This window comes from Oryzias melastigma, linkage group LG23, assembly GCF_002922805.2.
Source record: "Oryzias melastigma strain HK-1 linkage group LG23, ASM292280v2, whole genome shotgun sequence".
Lineage (NCBI taxonomy): Eukaryota > Metazoa > Chordata > Actinopteri > Beloniformes > Adrianichthyidae > Oryzias > Oryzias melastigma.
The window spans coordinates 9,553,094-9,575,631 of NC_050534.1; the positions used below are offsets into that span (position 1 = coordinate 9,553,094).

At 41.1% G+C, this 22,538-nt stretch overlaps 1 protein-coding gene across 1 annotated transcript in view; it reads left to right on the plus strand.

Annotated features, from left to right (window-relative positions):
* The window catches only part of foxp2 (forkhead box P2), a gene marked incomplete in the record, with an annotated part of 88,428 nt that overhangs the window by 26,767 nt on the left and 39,123 nt on the right, over nt 1-22,538 (plus strand). The window contains 3 exon segments of the mRNA XM_024286866.2: nt 4,852-4,941; nt 20,207-20,344; nt 21,605-21,697. Coding sequence (XP_024142634.1) covers nt 4,852-4,941; nt 20,207-20,344; nt 21,605-21,697 — 321 coding nt within the window.

Below are 22,538 nucleotides of genomic sequence, written 5' to 3' on the forward strand. Positions count from 1 at the left end.
TTAATCACTGATTTATCTCAACTATAGTGTTTTTTTTTGTTTTTTTCTTCATCTGTCTTCCTCTCAGGCAGCCCTCCCACCAAATCTGCCTCCATCCATCCATGAATCCTCTTGCATAGAAAGTAGTTTGGTGTAAATGTTCTGGTATGTCAATCCAATCTCCCCATCCAACGCCTCCGTCAAATCAGCCGTGTTTGTTTGCTCAGCTTAAACTGTTTTTCCCTTGTTTTCCGTGGCATGCGACTCCCTCCAGCTTGATAAAGAGTCGCACATTTTCTTATTCACCCCACCGCCGCCGCCGCCCCACGACCCCTCTCAGCCTGTTTCCTGGAAGCGCAGAAAGATAAGCTTGACAATGCAGTCTGTGTTTGTGTGTTTGCGTGTGTGTGAGAGTTGTCAAATCTGTCAGCCTGAGTGGAGTTGTTCTGGCCAACAGTGTGCTGTTCAGCAGCAACACTTAAGTCCCTACAACAAACACACACACACCAACACACAAAACATCTGCTCAGCACACCAGTGAAACCTCTCTGATAGCATGACGCAAGCCCATTTCTTATTGATCAACAACCGACACAGGCGTGTTTATCCCTACTTTCTGGGAAGAAATCCGCAATTGAGCGGAGAGAGGTAAGCGTTGACGGAAGCTTATTACATACCTATGTCATCATCCCAATATCACCTATATCCCCCTTAATAACAACAACTCCCGAAAGTGACTAGGGGGCTAGCGGGAGATCTGCACTGTCCAAACACCATGTCACAGCCCTTCAAATATATATCCCATCCCAATGTCACGGCTGGATATTGTGCAGTCTCCGTGTGGGTTTTAAGAAAGAGTGACATTCTTCACGGATGGCTTCTTTCTTTGTGCCGGCACCTCTACCAATGAGCAATCTGCAGATTTGCGACGGTTGTGAAGGGCGTGCTAATGTGTTTCATGCTTATTGGGGATGCTTCTTTACAGGGTGTGCAACTACAGGAAAGTAAGATAAAAAAATAATAAAAAGTTGGGGGCAGTGGGAGGTAAGGGGGGGCTGTTTTTCTTACCGGTCCGTCTCCCTCCTCCTTTTTCTGTCAACCTCTCCAGTGATCTCTGCATGCCTGTTAATGTAGGAGAGGAATGCCTGTGTAAACATTCTTGTTTCTCAGTCCGTTTCACATAATAGTTGTCTGTATCGCCTTTCTCCTGACCTCACTATCTGAAACCAATTACAGCAGATCCATTTGGGCTGAATCTTATTTTCATAAGGATCCCCGTGTCGCGGTCTCCGTTGCTCTGTGTTATTTTCCCTCCTTTTTCTCTTTTTTTTTTTTCTTCTCCAGCCTCAGTGATGGATATCAACATCAAATATGCCTCTGAGTGCCTTGTTATTTATATAGCGGGCCCCGGCTCTTTCTCTCCTTTGCTCTGTCTGGCTGGCTCTCTCATTCTGAAGAATGTGTCACATTGTGCTGTTTATACAATGTGTGCATTAATAGACCGGGGAAGTCATTTTTTCGTGCATAGCAACCCAGGTTAAATAGGCGGCACTAGTCTTGTGTTTTTTTTTTTTTTTTGCTTTTCAGCAAACTTTTGATGACTTTCCTTTGGCATTTGGTGACTTTTCCCGCTTTCAGATGGGCTTTAGCTCACCGTCTATGTGAAAAGTGGGTGGCACAAATTGGTGCTTTTTTTTTTTCTGTAATGGCTTGAATACTCAACGCTGGTGATAGAAGTAAGGTGGCAGAACTTTTATTCCTCCATTACTTTCCACACGATCACAGACTCTCTGAAAAAGTGGCCAACCCCACCGAGGTGACAGACGCGATAAGTCGAAAAGTTTGTCCAGCGTTGATAAGGACCGCGGTGTGTTTGGCGAACCGCTCAGTCTTTTTTTTAATAAGCCTTGATCTCTCTGAAGCGTCCACTTCCCCTCCGTATTTACTTGGCCCAGATATTGGAAGAGAAGTGAAAAACTCTGCTTGTACTCTGTGTAATATATCAAGTCACTCTCTTGACTTTGGCCGCAACACAGCGAGTCATTATTGATTCACACATGAATAAACATTTCCCCCTGACAGCTGCCTTCAGACGCTCTCATCAAGCAGCTTTCCCACTAACTGCTGTGTGCAGGACTCAATAAGCCTTATAATTACTTTGATTCACCAATCATGGCCAGATTAATTAGGCCCCGTGTTTTCATTAGCAAAAGGCTGCAGTCGAGGAATTTGTTTCGTCGTTTTGTGTTCCGTCGAGTTCAGAGCCACGTTGAAAACAATTTTTAAAAAACACTTTACTGATGACCATCTTTAACATGTTTCTGTAGCATTTTTTTAAAAGACTGAAGCAATAAAGAAAATTTATCATTTCTTTATTTGTTGTGAATCAGGATCGGACAAAAAAGGAAGAAAGTATGACTGTATAAAGCCTTGTTTCCACTGAGAGGTCCGCTATTTTGAAACTTTCCATTGTTAAATGGACCAGTACCGAACCCTACCTGTAGTACCCATCAGTTGTTTGTTCAATTAAAAAGTTAAATGGAACAATTGGAGCAGAAAGTGATGACATTAGAAAGCTTCAATATAGCGCTTTTTTAAGCTAACGTTTCTAATGGCAGTATTCGTCTTAGCCGCCCCTAATCTTCTTATAAACATCATTAAATTACTGTTATACAAGATGTACACAAAGTATAGCAAAGTAAAGTAAAGCATGCTAGATGACCTCTTTTCTAGTCGACGTACTACAAAGACACGCTAGCGGTCTAGACCACGCATGCGCCGTAAAAAAACAAACCCCTCAGTGCAAGTGAAAAACGCTCGCCAGAATTAACTGGACCGTACCATACCTCTCCTTGCTGTACTGGACCGGATCACCCTGTGGAAACGAGGTATAAAAGAACTGAACTAAGAGACCCCTCCCCCTTCCATTCCAAACAGGAAGCACCCACTGGGTCCAAGAAGCTAAAATCTCATAGACTTCTATTGAGAAATTAACAGCTAACCTTTCCTGCTCTGCTACCTTTTAGTTGTAACATCCATTACATTTTTACTGTAGTGCAATTATTCAAGTTATACATTGGTCAATCAGATAAACAAGATGATTGTGACTGAGTGACATCACACTCACTCAGTCCAGTTCTCTCATACAGTCAATGGTTCAAAACTGTCCTTCTGACCCAAATTCGGGTTATCTGGTGTCCCGCAGGGCTCTGTTGTGGGACTTTTGCTAGGGTATGAACAACAGAGGTGTGTGTGGTGGAGCTTCAGCATCATGGTGCTTTCCTGTGTTATAAAGATAAAAACTGACCAATCAGGTGCCTCAATTAAGTCAAACATTTGAAACATTTGATTGACAGTTTATTTGTAGCCCACTTTAAAGTGGAATGGACTTTGAAAGAGGTTTCGAATTGACTTCATTTGGTTGAAGCCATTTTCTGTGAGTGACATCATATCCGCGCCTAATTTCATATGATCTACAGCCGCTCTGCAGAAACTGTGTCCTCAAAAAACAACACAAGTTTCATAATCATAACTAAAAGACCACCAGGAACGCTTTAAAAATAGATCAAAAGATGGTCGGAGTGGGTCTTTAAAAATGCCGTTGCAGGTGTTGATGTGTGGTGATCTGAAGAAGGGATCTGCTTGCTTGCACTTGCCCCCCCCCCACCACCACCACCACTACCACCTCACAAACAAAAGACAGCAGACTCCTTTCAGCGAGGAGACGGATCAATGCGGTTAAGACCCAGTCTCAGCTTAATGTGTTTGTTTACCTCAGATCAGAAGCCCTGGCTCCTCCTGAGCAGCCAGCCCCCCTACTTCTCCCTTTTCATAATTGATCAGTGGGTGGCGGTGTTCCCTGAGGGGGGGTTAAGACATGGCAACTTTTTCTCTTCTCCTTCTCTCTCTCTCTCTTTTTTTTTCCTTTTCTTTCTAAGCTGACTTTTCTGTCTGCCTCCTGACTTTTCCTCTTGTTTGCTCAGGATCTCAATGTACTAGTTCAAACATTGTTCCCACCAGCTGGTAGAGCTGCGCCATATGCACACACTGTCAAGGCAGCTGTTGTCATGGTTACTGGCAAGCGTAAGGAGCACCACCGATACTTGAGGAAGTGTCATTTCTCATAGAATTTTTTTTTTTCCTTTTCTTTTCACCGACTGTTCCTCCTTTTTTTCATCATGAGCCAAACACTTGTAAAGCTGTCGCTCCTCCTTTTAATGCCATTTGAGCAATAAAAGGTACTTACTGCAACACATTTTCATCTGGAAAACTTTAGAAAAATATTGATAGATTTTTTTTCTGAACTTTACCTACGAACAAATTCTTCGCCAAATCTTTTCATCTCTTCTTTCTGCAGCTTCCCTCCGCACATAAGCACCCTTAATGCATAGTGTAAAACCCGGGCGGCTAGTTAATTCATTCTAAATGTAATCTGCTGTTGATTTTGTCAACTTTAATTACAGCTCCCAGGGACACTTCACATGGTGCTGCCTGTACTTCAAATTGATATTATGAATATGCAAATGTGCTGGTAATTTGCAGAGAGAAGTGGATATTTCAGTTGAGCACACACTAGACAGGTCAAATCTACTCTGCCTTTTTCTTTTTTTTTCTACTCTTCACCAACCCCCTCTATTCTCTTCTTCAGTGGTTCTCCAGACAAACGGTATTTATCCTCCATTCAGGCTCCGCCAATTGTTCTAAACCGCATCTTAAGCAAAGTGATAATCAGACGATTTTTCACCCACAGCTGATTGTTTTTGCTCAGGCAAATGTAAATTATTATCTCTGTCATGTCTAATAGTTTGTTTTTACTGTCCCCCCCCTTCCTTGTCTTTCGTACCTTTCCCTCCCTCCTTCCGTCATTTCTAGGCACTACAAGCAGCGAGGCAATTACTCTTGCAGCAGCCAGGCAGTGGCCTGAAATCTCCAAAGAGTCAGGACAAGCAGCGTCCACTGCAGGTAAAGCAGCTCTCGTCTAATCTCTTAAGTCCATCCATAATACATGTTCCTGGGTAAAGAAGATTTCCTCTGCTCAACAAAGTGTTTGATTTTTTTTTTTTTTTCGGCCCCGTCTCTAGAATCTTAAAGCAAGAAAAACACAAAACAGAGAGAAAACTTATCCGCATGGCGTTTTCATAGCACACATCGTACAGCCGAGCATAATCGGGCGAAACATCACAGTTTAAGAGTGGACTAGTCAAGAAAGTTTAACCTTCTTTAAACCTTTAACTAAATAACCGACGCATTCTAACTCCAAACTCGTCATAAATGGACGTTTGGTTCGGACCCCCTCTGTGTCACTTTTTGACGTTTTGGGGGTCCCCAACTCATAATATTTTGACATGGTGGCTGTTCCCATGAAATCAACCTTCGGGGCGCGAACTGGTACCGGTCAGAAGGCCGCTTGGTACCGAGCCACAGACGCCAATCAGGGGTCCCCAACCCTTGGGACGCGTACCGGACCAGTACCTGTGCCCTAACCCGGTACCGGTTCAGCATCTATTGCCACGTCCGGTACCGCATTCTAAGGGTTGGGGACGCAGAGGGGGCACGAACCATACACACATACATGACCGGTGAGAATAGGCAGAAACATGTTCTTTGACCTTTTGTAACTCATCTAATGTTTTTGCGGTCAATGTGAATCAGCTGATTCTTGACCCCAATAAATCAGCTTTTCCTTATATTGGCACCAATATGAAAGACATTACTAACGAAAAGGGTTGGATGTAATCTATAAGGAAGTCAGAATCTGTTTGTATTACGTTATTTGTGCAAATGGTTGAAAAGTTACAGTAGATATAAGATCAAAGGAACTAAAGCTCTGGTGATAAAAGGTCAACTTCCTTTGATTTAATAGACTTTGGATTACTTTCATTAGTTTCATCAACTACCCTTCATTCAACTACCCTTATGGGTAGATTCTGGCTGTTCAGGGGTAAAAAAAATGGGTAAACCTGTGTATGATACGCTGGTAGCTTGAAGGAATTACCAAGACCTTAGACCATGTGGTGATCCTGTTGAGTGAAGCTGTTCATGATTATTGTTTTTTACGTTTTTTACAGATTGTTGTGGAGACTCAAACAACACGTAAGGGTGTATAGGTGAGACACAGGGGTGTCGCACAGAATTTTCATTTTTTAGAAACTCTGCGCACAGTGCAAGAGTTGGTTTAATGCTGTTTAAGTGACAAGTTTGTGTGGAGATCCTATGCCAGGGTGTCTCCAAAGTCAGTCCTTGAGGGCCGGTGTCCTACATGGTTTCCAACCAACCTGCCATTGAAGCTCCTCAGTGGCCAAACACACCTGATTCAGGTAATCAGCAGCAAATAAGATAGGGTTTCTGGAAAACCAGCAGGAGGCCGGCCCTCGAGGACTGACTTTCGACACCCCTGTCCTACACGCAATCTTTGAGCGCTAATGTATCACATGCGCGTCATTTTCATGTGGCATTCACGTGGGGTCAGTAAGGGGCCGGTACTTGCATCTTACTTAGGACTATAGTGTGATGTAACAATGCCTTCTCACTCCCAACTCGTCATATATGGACGCATGGTTCGGGCCCCCTCCGCGTTACTTTTTGATGTGCGGGCTGTTCCCATTCAATCAGGGGTTCTCAATCTCTTGGCCGTGAACTGGTATCAGCCTGATGGTCGCTTGGTACCAGGCCACAGACAGGGATAAAATGCATATGCTAATCAGGGGTCCCCAACCCTTGGGACACGCACCGGTACAGGTACCCTAACCTAGTGCTGGTACCCTAATCCTAACCTGGTACCGGTACTCTAATCTAGTACTGCTACTCTAACCCTAATCCAGTAATGATACCCTAACGCAGTACAGGTACCCTAACCCGGTATCAGTACCCTATCTTAGTACTGTTGGATTACTTGGATGGATTGAGAACAATTTCTCATTTACAACGACGAGCTGAATACGCATCAGCAATACAACACTGCTACAACTACTACAAGTACTGGTATCTCTACCCTAACCAAGTAATGATACCCTAACCTGGTACTGGTTTCGCGTCTATTACCACATCTGGTACTGTCCCCCCTCAAAAAGGACAAGTTGGGGACACCCAAAATGTTGAAAAGTGACGTGGAGGGGGCTTGAGCCATACGTCCAATCATTGACGAGTTGGGAGGGAGTATATGTAGGGTGTAAGGGTACCATACCACAGCATCACCAGTACGTCAAACACAACAGTAGCCTTACTAATACTTCATGATACCCTTACCACATACACAACAATCGTACGTCCTTTGAGCTGGCTGTTTGAGATTCAAGGGAACTCCAAGACACACCTGCGCTCGCCTTAAGATCCAGTCACTCTTGTCTGGGACCCTCCACGGGCCCGCAGTACCCATACGGGTCAACCCTTCTACTTGTGTATGTGACTAAGGCTTTCCTGAATCGCCATTCTTTTTCCCACATCTTCCCTACGCTACTATGGTTTCTTCATTTCCGCATCAACACAACCATTGCTAATCGTCAAATTGCATAAGACCTCTTTTGACAGCTTCTCCATGTTTTTATTAAGAGCAGTTTCCCCCCCTTTCTTCTATTAAATGTATTTTTAGCTGTTTAAAATTGAAGTGTGGGAGTTTGTGCCCTCCGCTCAGCTAATAAGGCCTAGCGAGGAGCAATGGTTTACCTCATTAGGAGCTCTGTGCATTTCATTAATGACAGGAAAATTGGCGTTAACCTCACCCGTTGATATTTTCACAGAGTCTAACAATGGCGACACCTTCAATTGGAGTCACACCCCTGTGTATCTAATTGCATACTGGCGAGGAGATAGGGTTGCCGAAGACTCTGTCATGCTTTTCCTTTTAAATAATTCCACTCAGTCTCATCAAGAGTGTTAATATTAGCACTATATTCATCTACGATGACATCCAAATTACACTCACTATTAGAGGGCTTTTGTTCTTTTGACTTGATACTTTTTATTTGTTAAGCTGTGGTGAAAGAATATTTAATCACAAGCTCTTCTTATCGTATTGTTGGGGCTGAAGTGAAAGGATTCCAACAAGTGGAACCCCCACCCATCTAAAACCGTCGAATACAATGGCCCGAGGAAGAGTTCTGAATAACTGCCTGGCTCTAATAACAGCAGAACACTGTAAATATTGAATATTTACATTCGCTTACTCCACCCATGCCGATCTGAATCGATTGGAATCGGAGGCACCGCCGATCATCCCGTCCTAATCCGTTTGTTGATCCAGCTTTTATTAACATCTTGTTCCAAAATAAAAGTCTCCAGGCAGTGTCGCGGCGTCGAGAGACATCGGGAGAATTGCCATCGTGCTCCACCATACAGCAACTTAGTTGGCTATTAAAGCACCTGGACCGTTTTTACTCGTCTTGGTTTGTGTCTCCAGGGAATTTACTCAATAAAGCTGTTATTTACCTGGATTATGAGCCACAACGGGCGCTACAGTGCAGTATTTTATTAACTTCGCAGCCAGATAAGAGTCAGTGGCAATCAAGCTGCATGTTTTCACCCGAGGAATCACAGGGAGTGATCCCCTTGTATGATTAGCGCTGTAGAAAGTGCAAAACGGATTAACATTACCATGACATCATGCTTATGGCAGAGATGCTGATAAATCCTCTGCCAGTTTCCTCTCCTCTTGTTCTCTGTCTTTTGGTATTTAGGAGCGAGAAATGATCCATAGATCATGGCATGTAAATTATTTAGTACACAAGCATCTAAGTGGCGCAGCTTGCAGTTTTAATTACTCGTATTAGCGGCTAAAAGCTCTTGGCTGACTAATTCCATCCCGCCCGCCTGTCGCTGCTTCTCAGGAGTCGGCGAGGCAGCTCTGGCATTCGCACACATGAAAGTACAGAAAAACAACAAACAGCCGCACGTGCTGCTTTTCTACATTTGCGTAATGTGACAGGTCTATTATTACACAGTAAGCCCACGGGAGCACTCAATAAACACCTATTTCTTCCTGTAAATCCCCCTGTCTCTGCCATGCTGCTTACACGGCTCTCCCAAGGCACACAACACCCTCTCCTCTCCTTTCTCCCCTCTCACCACTCCTTCTCCGTGGCAATATATCTACCCCCCCCCCTCTCCGAAAGGCATTTATACACTGACATTTGGAATACAAATAAAGAAACGCGGACATGGAGAGGCAGAGGGGATTACAGAGAGGCCCTCCGTGAATGTGACAGTTGTTTCGCCTCCATAATTCTTCTTCACACAGCCTGCTCCGGCGCACAAACACGCGCCGAGTTCAAATGTCGCTTTGCAAGAAGAGACTTTGTGCAAGTCTTTGATCATCAGAAGAAACCGCTGTCGGAGCTTCTTCCACCTCGCCGGTCGTGACCAGTTTTGGAAGTAACTCAGTACGCAGTTTTTGCACTTTATTTACTGATTGGATGCTCAGTAACTTCTGTAGAAAAGCAGACTCTAGAGTTTTATTGTGGATTTAATCAAAGCAGCAACATTTTAAGAAATTAATGGTAGGAAAAGTGCATTTTTAGTGTAATAACAAGCTAAATTTCCTATTAGATCCTTAAATTTTGTTTTTTATTCCTTAAAAGTATGTCTAGCCCAACTGTGCCCGCACTTTCTTAAAATGACCAGCTCTAAAACTCATGCATTAGAATATAATATACAATTTTACTATTTATATACCGAAATACAGTCTTTTTATAAAAAGTAGTTTTTTTAGCTTTATTTGCACTTCACTCTATGATTTTATCCTTGAAACAGTTTTTTGTAGCAATGCTTGATATCAATCTTAACCCTAGTTTCTTTTTTTTTCACATTTTTTCACTATACTAAGCAAAAATTGATCAAACAGTTTGTATGTCATAAATAAAACTAAAACATTCAGAGACTAAAAAAAAAGTACAGTTTTGTTTGTTGTGATTGACAAACTGAGTGATTAATTTCGGAGATGACTAATGGTTAAAGTGAATTATAATTATTTGGAGTTCAATTGATACATTTAGATGAAAATGTAAACTTGATAACAAGTTCCTGTCATTTTTCCCCTCAAATGTTTGCTAAAATTTGTCATGTCAACAGTATACCGTCAACACAAATGTTTTGAGGTTCCTTTTGAGGGACTGACATCGGGCCAGTCGAGAAGAAATGAGCAGATTAGCAGCTACTTTCACAGTTAGGAGGCAGAAAAACTCCTGATCTGCTAGCGGAGCATGACACTCAGCGTAGCTAAACACACGTGCACCGACGTATGTATCAGAGGAGGTTTGATTGGCCGTTCCGCATATCAATCAAGCGACGTTCTTCATGGCGAGAGACATGATTGGCCGACAGCAGTTTTTAAAAATATAACATTTTTATTATTTTGTTTACTTATTCCTAATTCTGTTTTTGACTGGATTTATTGAGTACCTCTGCTTTAGCTATTTTGATTTTTTACAAAGTCCCCTGATTTTGGTTCATGCCACGTGTTGTACATTTTTTTATTATTGTCTTTCCGATACGTGTCAGCCACATGCTCTTTGATCGGCTTTGTTTTTCCCATTTTTTTTTAAATAAAACATCTTTGTTTTAATTCTATGTTGTTTTGGAATAACTGACTAATCTAAAGATTAGTCCTCCAGATGTGTTTCCTGTGTCTTCACTTAACCAAAAATAAACCGTATTTTTAGTGATCTAGAATCCTCATCTAAAGTTCTTTTTGTCTCTTTATTGAGAAAATAAAGTTGTTTTATTTGAGGCAGTAATATAGAAAATTAAGGGGTTACTTTTGAGAAACAAGTGATCTATGATGTCATACAGTTTGGATGTAACTCGTACAGGGAAGCAGACAGGCTCCTCCTCCTCAGCTTCACTTTATACACGAGTCAAACTATAGTCACACCGACCTTTGCAACGCACATTCAATCGACCACTTCCAATGAAAAGTCTATGTTAGCGCTCGCTTCTATGTATAAAATTCTCGCATTCACAACCGTTTCTACATTTCTGCAACCGTCTTTGAACTCTGCTTAGAAAACCTATGGCCACTGAATGAGCATTGAAAGTTAAACAGGTCAAATTTTGACCAATCAGAAACTCAGATTTTGTAGTGATGTACGTCGCCTTTTTATTCACGTAAGCACCAACAGTTTGAAAAAAACAGAGCCCACACAGGGACATTGAAGAAAAAAACAAACAAACATAAAAAACGACTGCTTCAATTAAAAAAAGAATAATAATAACTTCTATTTCTAGATTTTATAAAATTACTTAAATTTTTTTATTTTTTTTCCCTTTATTTCAATTTTTAGAGAAAAAAAAAATTCAGATACTATCTGACGCGCACCAGATAGTAACCAGAAAATGTTTTTTACTTCAATTTTTAGAAAATAAAATATAACTTCTTTTTTTAGAAAAAAACGAATTGCTTTTACTTTTAGAAAAACATTTTTTACTTTAATTTTTAGAAGAAAAAAAAAAATTAATTTGCAGAAAAACATTTTTTTCTGGATACTTTTTGGTGCCAAAATTTCTATTTTTAACTTCAATTTTTAGAAAATAAAATACAACTTCTATTTTTAGAAAAAAAATTACTTCTATTTTTAGAAACATATTTTTTTTACTTAAATTAAAAAAAAAAAAAGAATTAAATTTTTAGAAAAACACTTTTTTCCAGATACTATTTGGTGCGCACCAGTTTATCTAGTGTGCACCAGTTATTGTCTAGTGCGCCCCAGATAGTATCGTTTTTTTTTTTTTTTCCATTTTCTTCAATTAAAAAAAAAGTCTGATACACACCAGTTAGTAACTAGAAAAAAGTTTTTAACTACAAATTTTAGAAAAATTTTTTTTTTTTTTACTTATTTATTTTTTTTTTTCATCAATGTCTCTTCAGTGGCTTCATAGAAAATTGATCATGGAGGAAAAATTATTAATTGCAGTTCATTCTTCAAATGGATTTAAGTCTTTCATACATTATATCAGAATAGAAGAAAAACTTGGAGAAAGATTCAAGAGATTTCCAGCGCTTCACATCAAGACTCTTCCAACGTGTGAACACCATTGGCTAAACGTCACATGCCCAATATGTTATGTAGCATCAGATGGGTGCTTAGCAGTGTGAAGATGACCTCTGACCTTTTCTACCAGTAGTTAGCATACAGTTGCAGACAGAGCAAAGCTTCTTCTCCTCTATTCCAAGCTGCAAAGATGAACTTCTTCAGCACACATGAAATGATATAAGCTTTAACAATTGGCTAAAAGGACTGTGATCGTTTTGGTTTCCGGTGTGTTTTTTTTTGTTTCTTTGCTCCGGCTGGCTGTGGGCACTGGTCCGTCTGAGGAGCGCGTGACGCCTCTAAAGGTCAACTCTGCACATTTCACCAGCGAGCCAATATCATCTCAACGGCAGCACTCATCTGCTTATTGGCTCTCATCCGGAACCCGCGGACGCCGGGAAAAGGGCTTTGACGCTAGCTTTCCATATAGGTTAGCCCACTCCGGCATGCATGGCTAAAGGATGCTAGTTCCCATTTACATTTATGAATATATCTTTCTCCTGCATCCCCTCTGGTTGGATCTGAAAATAGAGAAAAATTATCACAGCGACGGAGGGGAGGAAAAAAAAAGGGTGGTGGGGTATTATGATATTCATTAGGAAAACTTCTGTTGACTCTAGGAGAAAAAAGAGCGCAAAAATGTCAGCACATTTTAAGTCAAACACCCTTGGTTACTGCTTTGTAACCAGAAAACAAGATTTTTTTTTTTCATGGTTCGCCTTTTTTCCTCCGACTATTTTTGTATTCTTGCATTTACAACAGCTACAGGACAAGATTGCTAAATTGCAAGGACAGAGTGGGTTCATCATTGTGATGCAAAAGAAGTTGAAATGCAACCCCAAGGCAAGGTAGCTGAGTTTGGAGGGGGGGTGGATCAAGAGAAAGTGAGAAGGAAGGATAAAAAAAAGTAGCACAGACCTTTGATGTAGCAGCAACAAATTTACCTTGTGACAGAAGATACATGGCTGCAATAAACGAGTTATACCAGCCTTTACACATGCAATCAGATGATTCCGGCCAGGGTGTTAATTGGATCCTAACCGGCAGATCTGATACGCCTGGGCCCCGGTGGTGTAGGGGGGGGAGAGCCTTTCCAAGTGATGAACTATAATTCAGTGAGCTGCTTGAAGCACTTGTAATTTACTGTGTGTCACTGATGAAGAGGCTGATCCAGTGGAGGCCATATTACCTGCAAGATCAGAGGAAAAATGCCCCGTCTCGCACTTTCTTTCTATTTCAGAGTCCTCCTCTCACCGTCTTTCCCTTTTAATTCCCTCCCTGTCACCTGTTTTTTTCCCTGTCTTTTCTATTTACCCTGGGGCGTGTGTCAAGTCGCCGCTTTTGCGATAAAGTTTTTGAAGGCTAAACACAAACAATGCTGCTCAAGTTGGGCGCCGTCCTCGACGATCAAGAGGGTTAATCCCAATTTTTCTTCGCGAGAAGATGAGTCGTCTCTGAAATGAGCCTAAGCTGATTTCCTCCAGCTTTTTTTATGGTATTTAGGTTATGAGAGATTGCACTTCCTGTGTACTTGCTGATGGAGAAATTGATCTCGGAAACAACTTGTAATCTACTCACGCCGCGGGGCCGACAATCTCGAGTATCGATCTCCAGTCGAATGAGCGTGTCGAGGAGGCGCGGGTCATATTAAGAAAACAAGTCGTTGAACTTCAGAGTCAGACCAGCTGGAAGTCGCCATGTCTCCTCCGCTAACCTCAGCGTGGTCACGTTTGAGATTTTACTATAAATATTATTTTATTATTTTTATAAGTGTACTCAGGAAATACTCATAAATACTCATCTCAGCTTTATTTATGCAGCACTTTCAATAAAGCAAACAGCTAAAACAAAGTGCTGAATGCAAAACATAAAAGACACTAAAACAAGGTAAAACACAAAATAAAAGACAATAAAAAGATTAAAAATAATAGACAAAACTAAATAGACAAAAATCATAAATTTATGTGTAATCATTTGAAATGTAATTGATAGGTTTGTACTTTAGGGTTTAGTAGAGATGTAATGATTCCCAACAGTTTGGTTCAAACCATAATTTTGTTTCAGTTTCAATTGTTTATTACAAAACAGAGATGAAAAAAACTTTAAGATTAAGAGAAATCATTTTATTTGATTTTTGATAAGTAAAACTGACAGAAAACTTTTCAGTTGACTTATACTAAACCTAGTGTAATTTAATAATTAATAAATTCTTCTTTAATTTAGCATAACACGTGTTCAACTTTTTCAACGTGAACTTTCCCCACAATTTGATTCAATAGTGCAACACGGTTCCGTTTTAAACTAAGAATTGTGGCATCCCTAGTAGTTAGTAAACATTTGATTTACAGTTTTTTTTATCTGAAAACTCAATTTCCCACAATTCTCTTTAAACAACAAAACGTCGTTATTGAGGGTCCAGGTCAAAAATCTCTCGATTCTTTTTTTTCTTAGCTTTTGAATTCACTTATATATCTATTGGAGTTGAGTAGAGTTGAGTAGAGTAGAGTAGACTAGAGTAGAGCAGTGTAGCGTAATGTACTGTAGAGTAGACTAGCGTAGAGTAGCGTAGAGTGGAGTAGAGTAGCTTAATGTAGCGTAGAGTAGCGTAGGGTAGTATAGAGTAGAGTAGAGTAGTGCAGAGCAGAGTAGAGTAGTATAGAGTAGCGAAGCGTTGAGTAGTGTAGCGTAGAGTAGAGTAGTGTAGCGTAGTGAAGCGTTGAGTAGTATAGCGTAGAGTAGTGTAGCGTAGCGCAGCGTTGAGTAGTGTAGCGTAGTATAGAGTAGAGTAGTGTAGCGTAGCGAAGCGTTGAGTAGTGTAGTGTAGAGTAGAGTAGTGTAGCGTAGCGAAGCGTTGAGTAGTGTAGCGTAGTATAGAGTAGAGTAGAGTACTGTAGAACAGAGTAGAGTAGTATAGAGTAGCGAAGCGTTGAGTAGTGTAGCGTAGAGTAGAGTAGTGTAGCGTAGCGAAGCGTTGAGTAGTGTAGTATAGAGTAGAGTAGAGTAGTAGTGTAGAGTAGAGTAGCGTAGAGCGGAGTAGAGTAGCGTGGAGGAGGGTAGTGTAGCAGCTTTGTATTGATATGCAACACTTTATGTTCGTAAATTGTTTTTTTTGGTTCAACGATGATATAAAAAGCTGCTTTTCTCGCTTCAAAATCAGCCGATTCACATTGATCACATAAAAAGTTGAAGTAGTTCAAAGAACGTGTGTTATTTAGGTGTTACCAGTGGTATCTCTGGTGTTAAATGATTAATGTGCAGTGTTTTCTTGTTTATCGCACAAGGTATGGTCTGACTTTAGCTCTCAATAGACAAAATCTGCTAAGTAATCTCTTTTTCTGGAATTAATATGGATGTTTTAAGGTTGTAAAACACACTTTATACCTGTTTTCTCTGACAGACAGGAATATTTTCACACTTTTCTCTCTGAAAAGTTCAGACTTTCATAGGGAAAAACTATCTAGTATCAAACAATGAAGACAAGGATCTGATCACGATCAAAGAGTTGTTTCTAACTAAACACATTCTGTACAGGAGACAAGGGGGATAGATTGACAATGATCTACAGCCAAAGATTCAAGATTCATTTATTGTTATATGTACAGCTTTCACTGACATACAAAAATTACCTTCCAGTACAACCTGAACAAGATCAGACATACAACAGAAATACACACATGATGCACTGTAAGAATATAAAAAAATCAAGTAAGAATATGCATAAGAATAATTAAGTTCTACACTTCTCAGAACAGATCAAACATTTAGAGAAATAAAGTTGTCTATTTACTTTGTTAATGTCCATAAGCCTTAACTGCACTACTTTGTATCATATCTAGTCAAATTAACCTGTTTTAGTCAATAGTACTTAATGAATCATGAGATTTAGTAACTCTTAAAAACATAAAATACACTGGAAATAATAGAAATTGTCAGTAATGCTTCACTATAGTGCTGCTGTAAGCCTTTCTCTGCTGCCTGATCTGATGACCAGGTCACCACTGAGAACTAACCCATGTTGTTTAGGACTGCAAGCAGATAAGAAAAAGGCTGTAAAGGTAAAATGCCACACAGCGGAGCTGTCGCATGCTTTCCATTGATCAGAAGAGTGTCAGCCGGCCGCCACCACCGCCACCGCACACGGCGGAGATAAAATGTTCCACGCTGAATGCCAGGATGTCCAGTGGAATCAAATATAATGAGAGGCTCTGGGTGCCAAATGTGGCTGGGAGAACTACCTGGGCTTGACCTTTTTTCCAAAGCATCTGAGAGGCTGTAATGATGGTGCTTGTAGTGCTGAGGGCCCCACCAGTGTTTTTACATCATGAGCCAATTTAAAGGTCCTTTGTTTTGCTCTACAACTTTTAGGCCAAAGCGCATACCTGCAAAGTTCAGACTCATTTATCTCCAGAAGATACATAAACAATGATGCATATTTCCCCCTCTGATTTGACATGCATTATTTAGACCGGGAGAATCGCCTTTTCATTTTATCAGCCGCTAATTCCGAAGAGTTTCATAAATCCTTTTGATATTCCTCTGGAAATACATCCTCACCTTTCCCCATTACAGAGAAGCACGGCCCCCCATTTGGCTATCCCGGCTCCTCGTTGGCGATAGAGCGTCTATTCATGGTGCGTGGATGTTTACGCCACTGCCAACGTCTACTAAATGCTCATTAATTTTATCCCTTCGTGGCAAAATCATTTCAAGGAGAGGCAATTCAGCCTCCTGTTCCTTTCAATTCAGCGCTCCCGTCAATCAAGCCCTCCTGCAGCATCCTGCAGAATGGAGGTGTTATATTCCTGCAATTATCATGTCATATACTCGAAAATGTAAATGAACGTGTGTGTAAAATTAAATTTATGGGTTGTCAGTGAAGAATAAGAACCAGGAGAGCAATTACTTATCTGCTTTCATCTCGGAGCCTCTGATACGTCAAGCAGAAAAGCATGCAGTTAAATGCTGGAATTAGCATTGTGCTGCACTTCACAATGGATGTGGGCCACTGCCTTTTCTCCTTGCACTTTCCTTTTCTTTACCCTCCCTTTTATTTTGAAAAACCAGTGGAATAAAGGTAATTATCGCCCATTAGGACTCCAAAAAAGGTAATGAAATCTTAAAAGGGACTTTAAAATTTCATTTTCCATCATTTTTTGGGGCTTTTCTCTTCATTTGTTTGTTTTTTTTTGGTTGAAAATCTTTTTTTAATATATTGTATGTGGTAAAATCCTGATATTTTTTTCGTATGCCACAACATCTCTGAAATGAGCAGAGAAAATGAGCGTATTTCTCTTGTTGTCTCTCTGCTGCCCCGATGCCATTGCAGTGGCATCCAACACAAAAACCAGGAGTGACTGCGGGGTAATTACTTACCCGGCAAATGCACCTTTAAGGGTTAATGACATTGAAGGTGTAAGCGCTGCATTTGCATAATTACACACGGACTGTTTAATTTGCAACTTCTGACAGCTTTTGTTCAGCACCTTTGCTTACCGCCGATGCATTTTCCTGCACAGGCCAGCCCAGAGAGGAGAGGAGATGTGGCACAGCATCCTCCTCCTCCTCCTCCTCCATCTTTCCACCTTCGATGGAGTCCCTTCTCTCCTAAGACCCTAATGAACAATGGAGGCAGGATTTGTTTGAATATGAATATGAATGTGCAGCGGGGCCGGCTGGAAGTTGACCTTCAGCTGTGATTTTCAGTTCATCAGGATTAGTCAAGGCGGGCGATCAGGAGCCACTAATGCATAATGACTTCTAAAATGAAAAATGTGTAGTGACCATGCAAATGTCTCAGCTAATCAAAGAGGGGGGAAAACCTGGGGTGGGTGGGGGGTGGGGGGTGAGCGTTCAGGAGAGGAGAGCTAAACAAGGACGTGTCAAGGCCTGATAGACAGGCAGAGTGAGGAGGAGCCAGGAAGAAGACATGCATGGAAAGTAATCAAGCCGGCTTGATTAGCTGGCGATGAGGACAGGGATGTCTTATTGGCCCTCTTGACACGCCAGCTACTGTCATGGCTGCTCCCCCACAAACATCTCCACTACAAGGTGTTGCTACATGTTGATGTTTCAGCTGATTACACAAAACTGCTTTCAGCTCCAACAGGAAGCCTTACGCATGTAAAAACAGAGGACAAAGAAGCAAACTACTGTTGACCTGAGCTGTCTAACACTGGAGCTCAAACTGTAGTGTTGATGTTCTTTTATTTACTGTAACTCATCAACTGTTTATGTAGACCAACTGATTCTGACGTCGAGAAAAACATCTTTGTGCTGATATGCTAAACTTTACAGTTGTAAAGTGTTTACGCAATCAACGTAAACTAGCTGATTCTACACAGAGAAAAGCAGCTTTGCACCATTTCGCTTTTTTATGCAATCAACGTAAACCAACTGATTCTGACGCAGAGAAAATTATCTTTTTGCTCATACGCTACACTTTACAGCAGTAACATTCTTACGCAATTAAACTAATATTTTCTAAAGTGTAGAAAATAATTTTTACAATTATATACAACACTTTAAAGCAGTAACGTGTTTATGCAAACAACGTAAACAAACTGATTCTGACGCGGAAAAAAGTAGCATAGCGCTAATACGCTACACTTTACAGTAGAGATGTTTTTACGCAGTTAATGTAGACCAACTGATAAGTGAAGTTTTTACTATTAAGTACTTTATGGTAGTAAAGTGTTTACGCAATTCACGTAAAACAACTGATTTGGAGGTTGAGAAAAGTAGCGTTGCGCTAATATGCAAAACTTTACAGAAGTGAAGTTTTTACGCAGTCAACATAAACCAACTCATTCTGAGGGAGAGAAAAATTAGCTTTGCGCAAAAATTGCAACAGTTTTTACAGGAACATGTTTACACAATCAACGTAAACCAGCTGAATTTGACTCGGAGAACATTAGCAATTAGTTTTGTGCAAATACGCAACACTTTACAATTGTAAGTTGTTTACACAGTTAACGTAAACAAGCTAATTCTAAGCAGAGAGGAGAAGCTTTGCGCTAATATGCAACACTCTACAGTAGGAACGTGTTTAAGCAAATAATATGAACCAGGAAATTCTGACAGCATTGGGCTAATATAGACCACTTTACAGTAGTAAAATGTTTTACGTTGATTGCATGACGATTTTGTATGTACACAATCAACATTAACAAACGGATTCCTGCGCAAAGAAAAGTAGCTTAGGGCTAATGTGCAACACTTTACAGTAGTAAAGTATTTACACAGTTAACATAAACAAGCTAATTCTATGCCGAGAAATGTAGCTTTGCGCTAACATGCAACACTTTACAGTAGTAAAGTGTTTACCCAAACAACACAAGCCAAGTATTTCTACTCTGTAGCTTAAATTGTTGCACATTGGTGCATAGCTGCTTCTATATACGTAAGAATCCGTTGGATATTCGTTAAATCCGTAAACAGTCGTAGAGTTATGGTAGTTTAAAAAGTGTGTTGCTTGGCGTGAGACAGCTGTCGTGTCAAAGGGTTAAAGGTCAGATAAAAGAGCATCAGTCAGGTTGTATTTATGATTCTTATTTGGAATAATTTACTATCGGTTCATTTTTCGACCTTCATGGAAAATAAATAGCATCTCTGATTAATTATTGAGCTTCATAATGAAGCCGTTAGCTGAGCAATGAGTTCTGTTATGTTTCTATTGATCTGCTTCCTTACGGATGTCCGAAAATACCCGGTTTGGTATATTTGTCAGCTTCTGTTTGACCTAAAATCTGAAAATTCCCTTTTTCCTTTGGGATTTTGACAAAACCAGGAAGTTGTTGAGCTTGTCACTGCAGTCCATATTTTCCAAAGACGTCTGCGTTTTAATGACAGAAGATGCTAGGAAAGAAGCGCCACCCCCCCGCCCACACCGTGTTTGCCGTGTGTCCACCTCATCAGTGTAGTTTTAATCAGCTGCAGAGTTGCACAATAACAGCTCTGACAGCCGCGTTAAAAGTGGGGGGAGTTCAGGGGGTCCTGCTAATTAAGGTCTGTGTCTATTTAAATCCTTTACTCTTCCCAGCGGACTAAAGACTGGGAAATAAGATGAGCAATACTGCTCTGGTCGGCTGTGGCCTGTCCATCCACCAAATCCCACCATTTGGCATTCCCATCTTCCCATCTCAGCTTCTCGATTTCATCTTTATTATTTTTTTCAATCTAATTCCATTGTTTTGGTCTCCGCCCCGCAGGTTCCTGTGTCAGTGGCCATGATGAGTCCCCAGGTGATCACGCCACAACAGATGCAGCAGATCCTCCAGCAGCAGGTGCTCTCCCCCCAGCAGCTCCAAGCCCTGCTCCAGCAGCAGCAGGCTGTGATGCTGCAGCAGGTAAAGGTTCAAACGCACCAACACGAACGCTTGCAGGGACGGCAGCAGCGGGGGATACCCGACTTTGAAGTTAAACGCAACAACATCCAAAGTTTTAGTACCTTATTGTGTCTTGTGTTTTTGTGACATAGTGCTGTCGAGCGCACATTACCCTCCACACAGGCCTGAGTCACTGCTGTGGCCCTGCAACACCGCCTGGAGTCACTCATGCCAACTTAGCACAGTGTCCTTGACACGCTTACCAAGAGGAATCTGAAATTGATGTGCTTGTTCATGTCACCTCTAATTAACTGTCTCTGGTGTGTTGCCGGTTCAAGTCCCTGACAAGCATCCATCAGGGACCCAGAGCGGGGCGCACATGGGCTGCCTGATGGGGTGATGTAATATTTGGAATCAGCTCGAGAGAAAGCACACACCGGGCTGAGCCTCATGTCAGAGTTGAACCGCGTTTTCTCATTCCTCGATTTGATTAAGGAAAAGCGACGAGTTTAATTAAGAATGTCAGTCATTCAGATTCTTTTCATTAAGTGCGCTCCGGCTGGAGATTTGCCTTCAGTACAATACCACATCACTGCTTAACTGTCTTACAGGAAGTTAAGGCACTTGTATTTCATTTGGCTCCACGTCTCCGGGATGTCATCTTTATGACGTAAACAGGTATCAAGACAGTTAAAATCCATAGAAAGAAACGTGGGGCAGTTCTTTCAGAAGTAGGGCATGCGGTCTACTTCACAGACTCCTTTTCAGGTCAAAAATGACAACTCCACGGACGTTAAATCGACATCTCAAAACAAGGGTTCTAGTTGTTGTTTAGAGTTTATCATGTCTTCACAAGAAGCCTTTGCTCTCCGGCTGTCAAATCCACGGTAAACATGATGGATGGCTGTCTGCATAACTGCGGGTCTCGTAAAAGTCTGTTCGAGTGGAGCTGTGAAATACAACAAAGATATAAATGTCACAAACAATTAGAGATGTAATGTGTGGTGTGCAGCACTCATTCCAAACAAACTTCACCCGCGGCTAAAGTAGTTCCTGTGTTTAAATTCTTTGGTTTACTGTAATTTTTTAATTGATGACATGATCTACGTAATTCCAGTAGATTCTGAAGGATTTAAATTGAGTTTTCTGAAAATATTTCAAATTTCTGTAAACGTGTAACAGCTTTTCCTTAAATCTAAATATCTCAGATTCACTGTTCCATAATCCCATGATAGTATTTTCCACGTTTTTATGTGTGTTTGTGTCTGTTTGTGTTCACAGCAACACCTGCAGGAGTTTTATAAGAAGCAGCAGGAGCAGCTTCACCTGCAGCTTCTCCAGCAGCAGCAACACCCAGGCAAACAGGTCAAAGAGGTACGCAGCGTCATGGAAGACACGGCAGTAATAAAGGTGTGCCTGCATTTCACTGTTAGTTGCTTAAGCTTTAGTCACGATAGCAAAGTACGAGTGGATATGGACTGTGTGGGAGGGGAGGATGGAGGGTCGGGCACGAAATTGCAAGGCTAGGTGAATTTGTAAATGTTCATGTACATTTTTGTCTATGGGTATGATGCGAGCGACAAGTCGTAGCTAGCATTTTTGCAACATAGAGCTATCATAATCAGATAGGGGGGAATCAGGGTTGTTCAGCTCAGCTCCAAAAGCCACGCCCCCTCAGAGGAGATTTTGGAAACAGAGGCTTCAGATCAACATGAAAAATGGCTTTTTAAGACATTTAGGTTGTGGGATTTTAGTTAAAAACTTCATAATCAGAATAAAGACACAAATAGGAACGATTTTTTAAAATAAAATAAATTGTCCTAGCCTCAATGGAACTACGAGACACACCTGCACCCCTCTTAAGACGCTCCTCTCTCTGACCCTCCACAAACCTGGACAACCCCAAAATTTGCAGCATCCGTACAGGTTAACGCCCATACAGGTGCATACGACTCAGACTTTCCTGGTTGTCTTTGAGTCTGTCTCAGAGTCTGACTTTAGTGATTTTTTTTCTCCCCTACCGTCTTTTCTTCATTTTCACATCTTTATCTAACCTGCTTGTTTTGTTGAGTGAAGTTAATAGAAATTACTCAAATCCAGTTTTTGATGAAATATGAGTACGTTGGGATCACTCACAGCATCTTACACCTTAGACGTCATACAGTGACTCAGCAAATTTTTCCTCCTGGGTGTTAAAGTAAAGCAGAGCAGAATG